The 14143-nt window shown below is 56.9% G+C and overlaps 1 protein-coding gene across 1 annotated transcript; it reads left to right on the forward strand.

Moving 5' to 3' along the window:
* The first annotated feature begins 4414 nt into the window (after window positions 1–4414).
* WNT1 (Wnt family member 1) lies at window positions 4415–8670 on the forward strand. Its single transcript, XM_002927192.4, has 4 exons — window positions 4415–4826; window positions 5554–5807; window positions 6504–6769; window positions 7249–8670. Exons 1-4 carry the CDS (start codon window positions 4723–4725, stop codon window positions 7735–7737), a joined length of 1113 nt encoding a protein of 370 aa, XP_002927238.2. The 5' UTR covers window positions 4415–4722; the 3' UTR covers window positions 7738–8670.
* Window positions 8671–14143: the final 5473 nt, after the last annotated feature.

Below are 14143 nucleotides of genomic sequence, written 5' to 3' on the forward strand. Positions count from 1 at the left end.
ACCGTCGACAGAACTTTGCCCCCTTCTCCACCAGAGGCTGATGCCTTCCCAGCACGAGGAGGCAGTGCCGCCTGCTGGTGCTTCCAAGGAAGGTAGGCCCCGCTGCCCACAGACTCTCAGCCCTGGACCCCTGCCTCCTCCCCACACCCCAACAACAAGGTAAAGCCCCTTTCCCCTCCGATGTCTCTCTCCTGTTCTTATTCCAGAGAGATGGTTTGCCACTGATTTTCTACTTCAAGCCTTTAAAGTTATCTGTGATCAGAAGAGAGAGAAAAATAGAGCAAGGTAAAGGAGAAAGATAGCAGGATTCCATTTGCGTAGGGGGATGAAAAAGAAAGTGAGGGAACAAACCCATGGAGATATCTGTGGAAGGGCATTCCAGAACACAGAAAAGCAGGTGCAAAGATCCTGAGACAGGAACTCGCTTGGTATGTTCAGGGAATCAGCAAGTAAGCCAGTGTGGCCAAAGGGAGGAACCCCCAGGAGAGAGGGTGGTAGACAGTGAAGTTAGAGGATGAGGACAAGGAAGGAGCAGGGTCAGATCATATAGGGCCATGTAGGCCACTGTAAAAATGTCACCTTTTTCTTTGAGTGAGATGGGGAATCATTGGAAAATTCTGAGCAGAGGAATGAAATGATCTGACTTCGGTCTTAGAAAGCATGGCTCTGGCTGCTGTGTGGAGAAGAGACTGTGGGGGGGGCAAAGGTAGGAGCAGGGAGAGCTGTCAGGAGGCTAGTGCACTAATACAAGAGAGAGGGGATGGTGTGTCTGACCGATGATGTAGCAGCGGCGGGGTGAGAATGGGTCCGAGTCTGCATTATATTTTAAAGACAGAAGGACAGGATTTGTCAATGAACTTGACACAGAGTACAAGAGAACAGACGGATCGAGGATGACTCTAAGATTCTTGTCCTGAGCAACTGGAAGGATGGAGGTGCCATTTACTGAGATGGGACGACCAAACAAAGAGCAGGTTAGGATGGGAAGAATCAGGTATTCGAGCTTTGAACATGTACATTTGAGATGTTTAGACAAGTGTTAGATGGGCAAGTCCAGAGTTTAAGGCCAGAGGTATAAATTAGGGAGCGTGAGACTGGAGAGTTCATCAAGAGAGTAAGTGTAGACTGAGAAGAAACTCCAGATTGAATTCGGGTGCACTCTGAAGCTTACAAATTCGGTACACAGGGTGGAACCAGATAAGGAGACTGAGAATGTGAGCAGCTAGGGAGGTAAGAATTGTGTTCTAGAACCGAAGTGAGAAAGTACTTCAAGAAGGAGAAAGCGTTCAACCCTATCTGCTGTTCCTCAAAGGTTGATTAGGATGAGAAACTAATTGACTGTAGAGCAACCCGGAGGTCATGGATGATTTTGGTAAGGACACGTAGGAGGTTCAAAGATGGGATCAGGGCGGAAAGAGAGAATAAGAAAAAGAAATTGGTGCTAGTGATTAAAGCAACCCTCTTCAGCTTTGCTGTAAAAGAGAGCAGAGAAATAGGGCAATCTTGGGAGGTAATGTGGAGTCAAATGAAGCCTTGGCGGTTTTAGATGGGAAATATTACAGCATTTTGGATGCTGATGGGTATGGTCTGGTACAGAGGTAAACTGAAGATGCAGGAAAGAAACAGAGGACAACTGACAGAGTGATGATTTGATCTAAATAGAAATTTGGGCCAGGTCATGCACAGTGTGACCCAGACTTAGAGACCCCCTTCCCCACTACTCCTGGTGGGTGGAATGGTGTAACAAAGGATACTGGCACCTTCTTTTCTTTCTTTCCACCTCTGCTTGTCACCAATGGCCACAGACAGGGCTTCCTGTGTTCCAGTGCCTCTCCAACCTCCATGGGGTTTTATCAATCCCCAAACCAAAAGACATGACCCCGGCCCCAGTGGGAATAAACTCCTAAGGGATGAAGGACAAGCTGCCCATCATTGTCCATTTACTTGAGCCATCTGTACTACGTGCCCTCTGGAGAGATTACTGGCTTTTGGACCTGGGAAGGATGGTGGGTCAGTACACCTTGTCCCTCAGGGTAGAAGCCTTGGAGGGGCCAGGTACAGTGGATAGGGCAATAGGCCTGGGAAAGATGTTCCCTCAAAAATAACCTCCATCAGGCTTCATTTTGGGTTAATCAGCATCTCATTTAAAATAGAATTGTCCCCGGAAGATTACTTAAATTCATTAGACATGTACTCCTTAGAGTGATTTCCCCACCTTGAAGAGGATACCTGCTCATTCCTGAGACTTGGAACTATTTAGGATTAGACCCGAGTATGTACTCAGAAAGTACCCTGAAGGCAGGAAAGATGAAAAAGAGAAGATCCAAAAGGGAGACAGAAAGATCCTAAAGATCATTTTTATTTATCTGTCAGTTTTGAGAAGGGCCCATAGCTTGCTATCTCTGTACACTCAGAAACAGCTCGTAAGGTGGAAAGAACATGGGCTTTGAGTCAAAATGATCTGAGTCTTAAACTGGCTCTACCATTTATTCATTTTTTAAAAGATTTATTTGTTTATTTTAGAGAGAGAGAGAGCTCCCTCAGGGAGAGGGGCAGAGGGAGAGGGAGAAGGAGAGGAGGAGAAGCCGACTTCCCACTGCACCTGGAGCCAACATGGGCCTCGGGGCCTGAGCTCACAACCCTGAGATCATGACCTGAGCTGAAATCAAGAGTCCGATGCTTAACCGACTGAGCCACCCAGAGCCCCCCATTTATTCTTTTTCTAAAGATTTTGCTTTTAAGTAATCTCTACACCCAACGTTGGGCTCCAACTTACAACCCCAAGATCAAGAGTCACATGCTCCACTGGTTAAGCCAGCCAAGTACCCCCATTTATTCATTTATTAACCGTGTGGACCTTGGACAACTTCCTAATCTACTTTTTCCTCTGTAAAGTGAAAGTGAGGAGACATGAAAGAGGAGATCTTCCCTCCTTCCAGGGGCCGTCTGTGTGTGGAGGGGGGGACATGATAACCAGGTTGGCAGTGCTCCCTATGCCCCATAGAGAGAACAGCAGCCACATCCTCCACAGGAGGCCAAGGTAGCCTGAAGCTGAGTCGGGAGTCCCTGAGAGAAAAGAGAAAAGTGTACAATGGAAGAGATGCTTGCAAGCATTTTGGGTCTCTCAATGTGGTAAGAGTAGAAAGAGCCAGAGTTTTGGAGGAAGACAGAAACTCGACAGAAAAATCCAAAAAGAAGCAGACACGTGGAGGCACAAGTTCTCTGTTTTGGGTTCAGTTCAGCCCGCAGCTCTTCTCTTCCCAGCCCTCCCTCCCGCACCCATACACACACCTGTCATCTACTCCACTGCCCTTCCTGAGCCTAATCCTCAGAGACTCAGCCACTGCAGGCCTTGTCCATCTTGATGCGACCTCAGTTGCAGGCTCAGGCCCCTCCCCTAGTGACATGCACAGGTTGAAACACGCCACAGGGTGACGCACCATAGGATGACACAAGGTATACACGGAGAGAGTGACACAAAAATGCATACTTAATCTCCCCACGCACTCATAGTCATCCACCTTCACACACAGTTCCAGACACTCTACCCCTCAGTCAGTCGTCTGGGTCTTTCCTGACGGGAGCTGCCACCTCCTTCCCCACACATAGATGATGCACTGTCCCAGGTGGTGGCTGTGACAAGATGACTCGATTGATCCCTTCTGACCTGAGCTAAATTGCAAGATTCTTTGGAAAGGTTCCGAACATCCCTTCTACAAACATGGAGTTTCCCTACATGAGGACACACATGGGTGCACAGCCTCACAGCACACTCACACATTCTCATGTGCATTCACATTTGCATTGTCCCACTTACACACACGCACACCACACACGCACACACAGTCACTTGGGCACGCCTTCCAGCCCACAAACACAAACTGCCGTTGTCCCCGGTTTCTCTCCACGGCAGGCTCTGTTTGGTGAACTCAGCCCCAACCTACCCCCCCACCCCCAGGATTGCACGACCCCATCCGCACCCTCAGGCTCCCGCTTATCCTTCCTTCCCTGTCCAGCCGTCGGGGGTTCCTGGAAAGGAGGCGTCTCCCCGGAGTCGCTGCCTAGAACGACAGCGTTCCTCTCCTTCCTCTCTGCTCAGGAGTGGGGAGAGTGGGGACACCGGCGGGGCCGGGGCTGACGTCGAGGGGACAGCCCCACGGCCGGTGGTGGCGAAGCCGCCGGGCTGCTGGCCGGCTCTGCCAGTAGCACACTATCGCCGCGCCCCCTGGCGGACGCCGGTCCCCGACGGGCTCCGGACGCGAGGAGGAGTGAGGCGGGCGCGCGTGGGAGGGCGTCCCAAGGGGAGGGGTCGGCGGCCAGTGCAGGCCCGGAGGCGGGAGCCACCGGGCAGGGGGCGGGGGTGAGCCCCGACGGCCAGCCCGTCAGCTCTCGCCTCAGACGGGCGGGAGCCACGGCCCCGCTCGCTGCCCATTGTCTGCGCCCCTGACCGGAGCGCCCTGGTGCCACAGTGCGGCCCGGCGGGGCAGCCTCCCATCGTCACTTCAGCCAGCGCAACTATAAGAGGCGGTGCCGCCCGCCGTGGCTGCCTCAGCCCACCAGCTGGGACCGCGAGCCATGCTGCCCGCCGCCCGCCCCCAGGGCTGTTAGAGCCAGACTGCGAATTCTCGCCACCGCCGCCACCGCCGCGTCCCGTCCCACCGTCGCGGGCAGCAGCCAAAGCCGCCCCAACTTCGGCACAGAGCAGGCGAGGCCGGGCAGGTCATGGGGCACTGGGCGCTGCTGCCCGGCTGGGTTTCTGCTACGCTGTGGCTGGCGCTGGCCGCTCTGCCTGCAGCCCTGGCCGCCAACAGCAGTGGCCGATGGTGGTAAGTGAGCTGGTGCGGGGTCGCCACTTGTCCCGGGGCGCAGAGCCAGGGGCCAGCCCCAGCCAGCTCCCACGCTCTGGGATCCGTCCGCAGACAGGCTCCCTCCAGCGCACTGACTTCCCTCGGAGACACCGAGGGGCGCTCTGGAGCGGAGCTGCTCCAGAGAATCTAGTTCTGATGAGGTGGGGTGAATGGTCAGCCCGCGGCGGCCCACGATACTCCAGGCAGGGAGCCCACTGCCATCTAGCACTGCCCTTCGTCCGTGAGCCCCAAACCCAGCCTCACGGTGCTGGCCACACCACAGGTTTCCCTGCCCCGGGAAGCGAAGCACCCGGCCGGTGCTCAAGAAAGGAGGCGAGAAGAGGGTAGGACTCCTAAGCATTTCACGCCTTGGGTGGGCATGGACTCCAGGCCAGGATTTCCTCGCCTGGGCTGCCCAGAAGCAGTCTCTCAGAGCCAAGGTGGACATCTAGGCTTCAGGTTTCCCATGCCTCCCTGGTCCAGTCCCCAGACCTAGTGCCCCAAGTGGCCCTGCGCAAAACTCTGGATGCCCATTCCTTTCCAAACTAGTGAGCCAGGGAGCGCGGAGCCTTTACCTCGTTACTGATCTCCTGCGGCTCTCTCAGGCAAATAGCCCCAGGAAGAGGACAAGGCAGACACGACCTTTTGCATCAGGGTGCCAAAGCCTTCCTTCCAGAGCTTGAGCTCCTGTCATGCATCTCACCAGGGGCATCGTGAACGTAGCCTCCTCCACGAACCTGCTGACCGACTCCAAGAGTCTACAACTGGTGCTCGAGCCCAGTCTTCAGCTGCTGAGCCGCAAACAGCGGAGGCTGATCCGCCAGAACCCGGGGATCCTGCACAGCGTGAGCGGGGGGCTGCAGAGCGCTGTGCGAGAGTGCAAATGGCAGTTCCGCAACCGCCGCTGGAACTGCCCCACGGCTTCGGGGCCCCACCTCTTCGGCAAGATCGTCAACCGAGGTGGGTACCCAGGAAAGCGACGCTTCCGGGACCAGGGGAACGCAGGGTCACCCGCAGGGCAGGGGCGGGCGAGTGCAGGGATGATGTCCCGGGAGCCCGCAGGGTTACACGGTCAACCCGCCAAGAGCTTCCCGCCCCGCGCCAGCTCTGGGCCAGACTCGTCCTACCCGGCGTTTTCCAGCCGTGCACCTCGGGCGCGAAGCTTAACTTCTCTGCGCCACCGCCCGAGCAAAAGCGAGTTCTAAGCCGTGGACGCTGGCCGGCCACCGCTTTCCCAGCCCCTCTCACAGGCGCCGGGGAAGCTGATCTCCGCGAGCGTGCCTCGCCTCCAAGCCCAGCGAGGCTCGCAGCGCTGACACCGGCCGAAAGTTGGGGCTGCGGAGAGGTGTTGACAGTGCAGAGTTCTTCCGCTCCCCTCTTTTCCGTATTTTCTCTCCGGAGCTGCCCCACTTCCACTGAGGAGCCAAATACGCCCCGAGTCTCCGGAGCGCGCGGTGACAAGCGTGGACCGGCTTGTGTGCCCACGCACGTGCTTTCTCTGTGAGACCAGCGTCCCAACGCCGCCGGCCGCGCGGCTCTCGGGACTCTAAGGGCGGAGTCGCGGCACCGGGCTCAAGGGTCCCCAACCCTCCACTGACAAGGCCGGCCGCATCCCCGCGTTACCTCCTGGCTCATCCCCGCTCCCTTCCCGCACAGGCTGCCGGGAAACGGCCTTTATCTTCGCCATCACCTCCGCCGGGGTTACGCATTCAGTGGCACGCTCCTGCTCAGAGGGCTCCATCGAGTCCTGCACGTGCGACTACCGGCGGCGGGGTCCGGGGGGCCCCGATTGGCACTGGGGGGGATGCAGCGACAACATCGACTTCGGCCGCCTCTTCGGCAGGGAGTTTGTGGACTCCGGGGAGAAGGGGCGGGACCTGCGCTTCCTCATGAACCTTCACAACAACGAGGCGGGCCGCACGGTGAGCGGGCTTCAGGGGCTCTGCCTGGAAGCGGTAGGGATCTCCGGGTCCCTGAGCGGGGGCTGACCTCGAATCTGGGCAGTCGCGGTCGGTGATAAGGCCGGGCGTCAGGGCAGGGAACCAAGAGAGGCCGCGCAGAGGGTGCGGGAGGTTTGGAAGGGAAGGCGAAGAACGGAAGAGAGTGGCTGAGGGCAAGTAGAACAGAAGAGGTTAGAAGTCACACAGCCGGTGGAATGTATTGCCTACCGCCCCTCCGTTGTAATAATTCGAAGAACGAGGCTTGGAGACCGGCACCACTGTCCGGCGTGGAGCAGAGGTGGGCCTGGTGTCCGAATCTCGGCGCGACATTTCGCGCCTCCCTTCCCCTTCCTCCCTTCCGCCTTTGCGGAGGTCCTGGCCCGGTCCGGGAGGGGGCGGTATCTGGGATGGTGGCTCTGGCTGTGCCGCCTGGGACACCGTTTCTTCCCCCTTCCTCCCAGACCGTGTTCTCCGAGATGCGCCAGGAGTGCAAGTGCCACGGGATGTCGGGCTCGTGCACGGTGCGCACGTGCTGGATGCGGCTGCCCACGCTGCGCGCCGTGGGCGACGTGCTGCGCGACCGATTCGATGGCGCCTCGCGCGTCCTCTACGGCAACCGCGGCAGCAATCGCGCCTCGCGGGCGGAACTGCTGCGCCTGGAGCCCGAAGACCCCGCTCACAAGCCGCCCTCACCCCACGACCTCGTCTACTTTGAGAAATCGCCCAATTTCTGCACATACAGCGGACGCCTGGGGACAGCCGGCACGGCGGGGCGCGCCTGCAACAGCTCGTCGCCCGCGCTGGACGGCTGCGAGCTGCTCTGCTGTGGACGGGGCCACCGCACGCGCACACAGCGCGTCACCGAGCGCTGCAACTGCACCTTCCACTGGTGCTGCCACGTCAGCTGCCGCAACTGCACGCACACGCGCGTACTGCACGAGTGTCTGTGAAACGCCGCGCGGACTGGCCCCCAGCAGCGTTCTCCTCTCGCCCACCTCCAAACAGACCCCAATGCGCACCCACCTGGTCCCTCCAGCCACACTCCCCGGGATTCCTACGTACGCGGTCATTTCTCCCACGTCCTCCTACCTGGGGACTCCTGAAACCACTTGCCTGGGCCGGCATGAACCCTCTTGCCATCCTGACGGACCTGCCCCGGACCTACCTCCCTCCCTCTCCCGGGAGACCCCTTGTTGCACTGCCCCCTGCTTGGCCAGGAGGTGAGAGAAGGATTCGTTCGCTCCCCTGTGGGGGTCAGCTTCTGACGGTGTGGCTTGGCCTCCTCCACCGCACCAGTGACCTCCTTGCCTCTCTCCCTCCCCTTTATCCTCAGTTTTTCTCCAGGTCCCCTCATGCCCTTCCCATTCTCCTGCCAAGGCCACAGACCCTGAGCACACACCTGGGCATCAGGGCCTTTCTCCTCCCCACCTACAGCTGAACCAGGGGCTGCCAGGGTGAAAGGGCAGCTGTAGTGATGTGGAAAATGAGGTTGGGGGACCCAGCAGAAATACCCCCATTCTCCCAGCCTCTGTCACGGGGCCATTGAACAGCTGTGAGCCATGCCGCCCTCGGCCACCTCCTACCCCTTCCTGTCCTGCCTCCTCATCAGTGTGTAAATAATTTGCACTGAATCGTGGATACAAGGCCACGAGTTTGGTTGTTGTAAATAAAACTATTTATTGTGCTGGGTTTCAGCCTGGCTTGCAGAGACCACTTCCACCCCACCCCAACCCAGTCCCTCTCCCTTCTCTCCTTTTGCTCTCCAGCCTTTTTTTGATCCCTCTTCCCCGCTCCCCAATTTCTCAAAGATGCTGTTGCCCACCGGAATCAGTATTTCCTTCCATTGTAGCTATTAGTGGCTCCTCGCCCCCACCAATGTAGCATCTTCCTCTGCAGAATAAAATCTCTATTTTTATCAATGACTTGGTGGCTTTTCCTTGAATCCAGAACACACCATTGCTTACCTCTCTTAAACAAATAGGATACGTTGTTGGGGGACCTGTTGTTTCCTAGCCCTGCAAGAGGACCCTGAGATTCTGACCCTTGGATGACCTTAATGATGCCACTGGGGATCCAGGTCTCCAGAAGACCCTGGTCAGGAGCCAAGAGACCCTGCAGGATTCTTCTTCCTATTTGAACAGCAACTGGCTGTGTGATATTGGGCAAGTCCAAACTGCCTCAGTTTCTTCCCTTGCTAAATGGGGATTAAACGGACTCTGAGCCTGACTTTCCTATCTGGAGTTGTGAAAATAGCCACAATTGAGGGATAGCCATGACCATGTTCTGAAAAGAAACGGAAGAAGAAAGAGAAATCTAAGCTGAAAGGATGCTGCTGTAGAGCTTTTGTTCCCTGAAGCCTATTTGCTTCACCCGGGGTCAGGGCGTGGGGCCGTGGGGCAGCCACTTCCCTCCCCAAGAGAAGGAAACACCTTATTAGGACCCCAGCTTCTAACCTGGGGCTCAGGAGGTTCCAGGTAACACCATGGGCTCTAGTTCTGGACCCAGAAGCTCAGAGATGATGGTGGGGAGCAGGAGGGAGCAGGAGGGCCAGAATCCAAACAGAGGCTAGGGCTTAAACCGATGTAACCAAAAGGAAACCCAAGTATGGTCCATAACCCAACCATTAAGTTCGCTGTTCCCATTAAGAGCCTGAAAGAGGACTGTTACTAATGACACAGATACCTCCATGTGCACAGTCACCAGAGTGGGCAGAAGCACTAATCCTGACCACACCCTAAACCTATCTCTAACCCTAATCCTCTCCCCATCCCTAGGTCTAGGTCTAACCTTAGCCTTAACCCTAACTTCAGACAAACACTAACCCTTTCCTAAACTCTAATGCCTATCCCTAATCCTAACTCTTCCCCCCAGGGGAGGACCTAAAGGGCAGGGGGAGCTGTGAAGCACCCCACCCCCCAAGGGCAACAACTGATCCCAGATGACTGGAGAATTTCCCACTCTCCCCAGGACTCTTTTGCTGTCGTTGCTGCCTCCCACCTCTCCCTGGATATGTGAACTCTGACCCCTGTTGGCCTTTGGGGTATGTGTGGGGGTAGGGGAGTGGAGCCAGGAGCTGCTCAACCCTGCAACAGACATCCCTTTCCCTTTTTCTCCATCTGCCAAGCCAGCACCAGCTCAGGTCTGACGGGCAATAGAGGGGGAGGAATAGAAAATGTATTGATCCGGAGTAGAAGGCACCTCACAAGCCTTGGGTTTCCAGTAAAGAACCCCCCCACACACAGAGAATGTCCAGTCTATAATCCAATGAATTATTAGATCCCCCAGCTTCCAAAGCAAGAAGTTAATGGGCTGCCAGAGGCAGGAGAGGGGGCTTGGGCCCCTGCTGGACAATGCCCAGAGTTGGGGAGAAGCAGCGGTTGGGGAGCTGAAGGGCTGGCAGCCGTCCCCAACCACTCTCACCTAACTCCTAACTCCAAGAGCTGGAACTGGTATCAGCTTTCAGGCCCAGAAGCTGCGGCCTCTGAGTCGAGCTGACACGAAAGAGCTGGAGGAAGGGTAAAGGGAAGCAATGAACCCTGTTCCACCCCTAATTAGATTTTCAACAAATCTGTTGTTTTCTCAGCCTCAGTTACCTTGTCTATTTGACAGGGATGGTTGTCAGTACTTAGTCTTCTCCTTCCAGAAGGTGATGAGGTTCAGATGAGATCATGTACATGAAAACTCCGGTCATTTGAACACTTGCTGACACCTCTTCTGTGCCAGGCATATGCCAAATGCTGGGGCTACAAGGATGTAAGAGCCACAGTGCCTGCTTGGAGGAGTTTATGGTGTGGCCAGGGAATCAAGCATATAACATGTATTATCAGAATAATAGGGGAGTAAAGTGACGGCTCAGTGACGTGCAAGGCCCTCCGCACACCCATAGAAGGTTTAAGGACAGACTCCCATACTCAAGTCCGCTGCATGCCGAGGCCCTTCACTTCCAGGGGCTGGGACTTCACAGTGGGTAGGGAAGTGCAGAATAAGGCTGGGCCCCCAAGGGGCCATGCACTATGAAAGGGGGGGACAAGGAAAAGGGAAATATGATCTGCAGTGCATTACACAGAAGCTAATTGTTTTTTTAAAAGATTATTTATTTATTTATTTATTTATTTGAGAGAGAGAGAGAGAGCGCGCGGGAGCAGGAGAAGCAGGCTTCCTGATGAGTAGGGAGCAACACGGGGCTCGATCCCAGGACCCTGGCATCCTGACCTGAGCCTGAGCTGAAGGCAGACGCTTAACTGCCGGAGCCACCCGGGCACCCCGAAGCTAATTCTTTCGATGTTGCAGCCATCTGTGCCCTCCTCACCGAGGCCTGTGCCTAGCGAGGTCGCCAGAGGATAGTGCTGTCAGGAATGGGGCTGAGGGCCCAGCTCTGCCCCAGCCGCCCAGGTTAACCTTCCGCCCACCTCTGATCTTCAGGTGTCAGGTGCCACACCCCCAGGGGGCCAGGGGGACCGGAGACTGCCAGGGACCCCGGACACACGGCCTCAGCGAGTGAGGGAGGCACTGGTCCTGAAATATCCCGGGGGCAGCGGAAAAGCTGAGAGGACCGAGATGGCAGGCCTGCACAGTCCCCAGGGGGTCAGCGAGCCGGCACCACACACACCCTGCCACACGCACCCTGGAAAAACCCTGTCAGTGGGGCTGCAAATACCCCAGGGTCTAGCCCCCCCCCCCCACACCTCAGGCTGGCTCAGTCCTCCTCTCCAGGCCAGAGGGAGAAAAATAACAAAATGAGGAGAAAATAAGCTGTTTGGCTGTGGTGTGAGCAGGAATATCCGTAGAGAGCTGCCCACCACTCACCCTTACTCACTCTTTCCACACCCAGCCGGGGCGCCCAGCAGGAGACAGACCACCCCCCTGCCCCCTCCCCCGTCTGGGCTAAAAGCAGACGCTGGTGAGCGAGCAGCAGGTTATAAATATGCCCGGGGAACTGCCGCCAACTCGCTCCCTTGTCATTCCCTGGGAGGGGATGGGGTGGGGCGGCTCCCAGGGAGGAGCCAGGGCTGCCCTGCTTCTGGGGCCCAGGAGGAAGTGGGGCTTCCAAGAGGCTACTGCACCTTTTTTTTTTTTTGCCCTTTTCAAAGGCAAGGAACCACCACCACTTCATTTTCCCTGGACATCGACTCATCTGCTCGGAAGTGGGGTTCCATCCCTGCCGGGCCGTGGCGGGGACCTCAGAAGGAGAGGGCCCAACGCCACCCTGGGTCATGGTGCGGCTCAGTGCCACTTCTCTTTCTCACACTCATTTACTCTCAGCAAAGCCCCAGTTCATTCATTCATTCAGTGGGCGTTTGCTGAGGGCCTGCTGAGCCCCAGGCCCCGTGCATAAGCACCCCGTGCATAAGCACACACGTCCGCACGTGTACGTGTACGCAGCACAGGGTCCCCGACTCCCGCGTGCTCACAACAGCGCCAGCCCCCCGCGGACTTCTGGGCTTGACCCCAGCAGCCTCATCAGGGAGGGCAGAGCTTCAGGCTCCCGGTTCTGCCTCAAAGCAGGTTGGCGGAGGTGGGGAATGTTGAGAACCAGGGCCTTCAAGCATTCCTGTTCCCACTATTGCCCAGATAAATGAAGGGTCCTTTTTCTCCTCCCTGCCCGATCATCTCCCAGTGCAGGCGCCATGCCAGGAAGAAAGAGCCACTCTGTGGGAGGCTGGGGGGCACCTGCCCAGGCTGCCAGAGCCTCATGCTTCCCAGCCACTTGCCAAGTAGGTGCCAAGCTGGGCAAAAGGGGGCAGTGCCACCCTGGGAAGCTTCCAGCTCTCCTCCCCCAGGGCTGAACCCCTCCCCTCTCCCTCCTCCCTATTAATCCTCGGAAGTGAAGGGGCCGTCCCTGGCGGCCCCTCGGCCCTATTGTGGCCCCTCGCCCTCCTCGGCTGGCGTCTAATTAACTCCTCCTGCCCCCGGTTTTGTGTGCCCCCCTTACCCCACCTTGTCGGCCCCGCCCCTCCGCTCGGCCTGCTCCCCCCCACGGACATTCCAGCCCGGCCGGGCTGGTGTGCCAGGGCAACCAGAGCCGGACCGAGGCCTAATCCTCCCGCCGCCTGGCCCGGCTGGGGGAGCCCCACTCACCTCCCCGCTCTCTGGGGGCTGCCCGGCTCGGCTGCGGCGGAGACACACAATCCGGACAAAGGGGCAGCCCCCAGGGGGCTAACTCAGCCTTCACGCCCAGGTTGTGCGGCATTTGGGGAGTTTAATGAATTGTCCATCACGCCTTTCAGGGCCCGCCCGTCAGCCTGGATTAATCTTCGGAGCCCTGGTGGGGTAGGAGACACTAAGCCTGTATTTATTACTCTCCCATTGTCACTAATTGAGGTAATTATCTGTGACTCTGGCCTGGCCAACAATGCGGCATTCACTCCCGGGACCTCGATGGGCCTGGCTCCCACTCTCAGCACCAACCCTCCCTCCTCTCTTCTCCCAAACCCGCCAAGGGCTAAGTTGGGCCCTAGAGCATGTTGGGAAAGTGGACAATGTCCCACAATGCCTCACCTCCCAACTGGTGTCTCCCACAGCCACCACTATGGAGTTGCAGCTAGGGAGAAGCCTGGTCCCCCCCAAGTAGATGAGAAAAGGAAGGCAGCCTGCCTGGGGACAGGTTTGGCTGGCAGAGCCCCCAGGTCACACAGGGACATGTTTCTGAGATTGGGGTTTTCTGTACTTTCCAACTCCTCATCTCTGGGCTGGTGACACCAGGGTCTCATAGGGCCCTTCTGTGGATGCACCTTTGTGCTCCTGTCGCCTCCAGAGTTGCAGAGTACTGGGAGGCCCTAATCCATAGCAGGCATACTCTCAGGAGGTCCCTAGGGCCTCCAGAGCTGGTGGCATGGCTGTGGATATGGTTGGGAGAGAGACTAGGGAACAGCCGGTCAGGGAGCTCAGAAAAGGCAAGAGGAGTCATCCCAAGAAGGAACATCTGGGGGTCACACTAATGTAGCCATGCAGCAACCTTAGGGAGAAACGTGGATTTGGAGAGGTGAGCAGTGCCAAAGAGTAGATTTCACGTGGAGATGGCTTCCCAGGTCAAGGCGATTGGCCTGGGGAACAGGTGTGTGTGTGTCTGTGTGTGCGTCTGTGTGTGTATGTGTATGTAAAAGAGAGAGAAAGCTAGCCAAGGAAGATTTGGTTTTTGATTAGGACTAGATGTTGAGCTCTTTGAGGACAGGGACTGTGTCTTGGTCACTGTTGTTCTTCCAAGAGCCTAACACTGTAACTGACACATAGTAGGTACTGTCCAGAGAATGGACGGATGGGTGGATGAGGCCAGTTCTTACACTGGAGTTGGGGGCCTGTTGGCTCTTCTTTTTCATAGCTGCACTTAGCCTTTTTATTCTGTCTCAGCACTTGCTG

Source organism: Ailuropoda melanoleuca, chromosome 16, assembly GCF_002007445.2.
Source record: "Ailuropoda melanoleuca isolate Jingjing chromosome 16, ASM200744v2, whole genome shotgun sequence".
NCBI classification, from domain to species: Eukaryota; Metazoa; Chordata; class Mammalia; order Carnivora; family Ursidae; genus Ailuropoda; species Ailuropoda melanoleuca.

What these genes read in the sequence shown, in the direction of transcription:
- WNT1 (XM_002927192.4), top strand. Translation starts at nt 4,723, where the DNA reads ATGGGGCACTGGGCGCTGCTGCCCGGCTGGGTTTCTGCTACGCTGTGG. An exon ending in AACAGCAGTGGCCGATGGTG is followed by an intron (nt 4,827 to 5,553) that starts GTAAGTGAGCTG and finishes GCATCTCACCAG; the next exon opens with GGGCATCGTGAACGTAGCCT. An exon ending in CGGCAAGATCGTCAACCGAG is followed by an intron (nt 5,808 to 6,503) that starts GTGGGTACCCAG and finishes CTTCCCGCACAG; the next exon opens with GCTGCCGGGAAACGGCCTTT.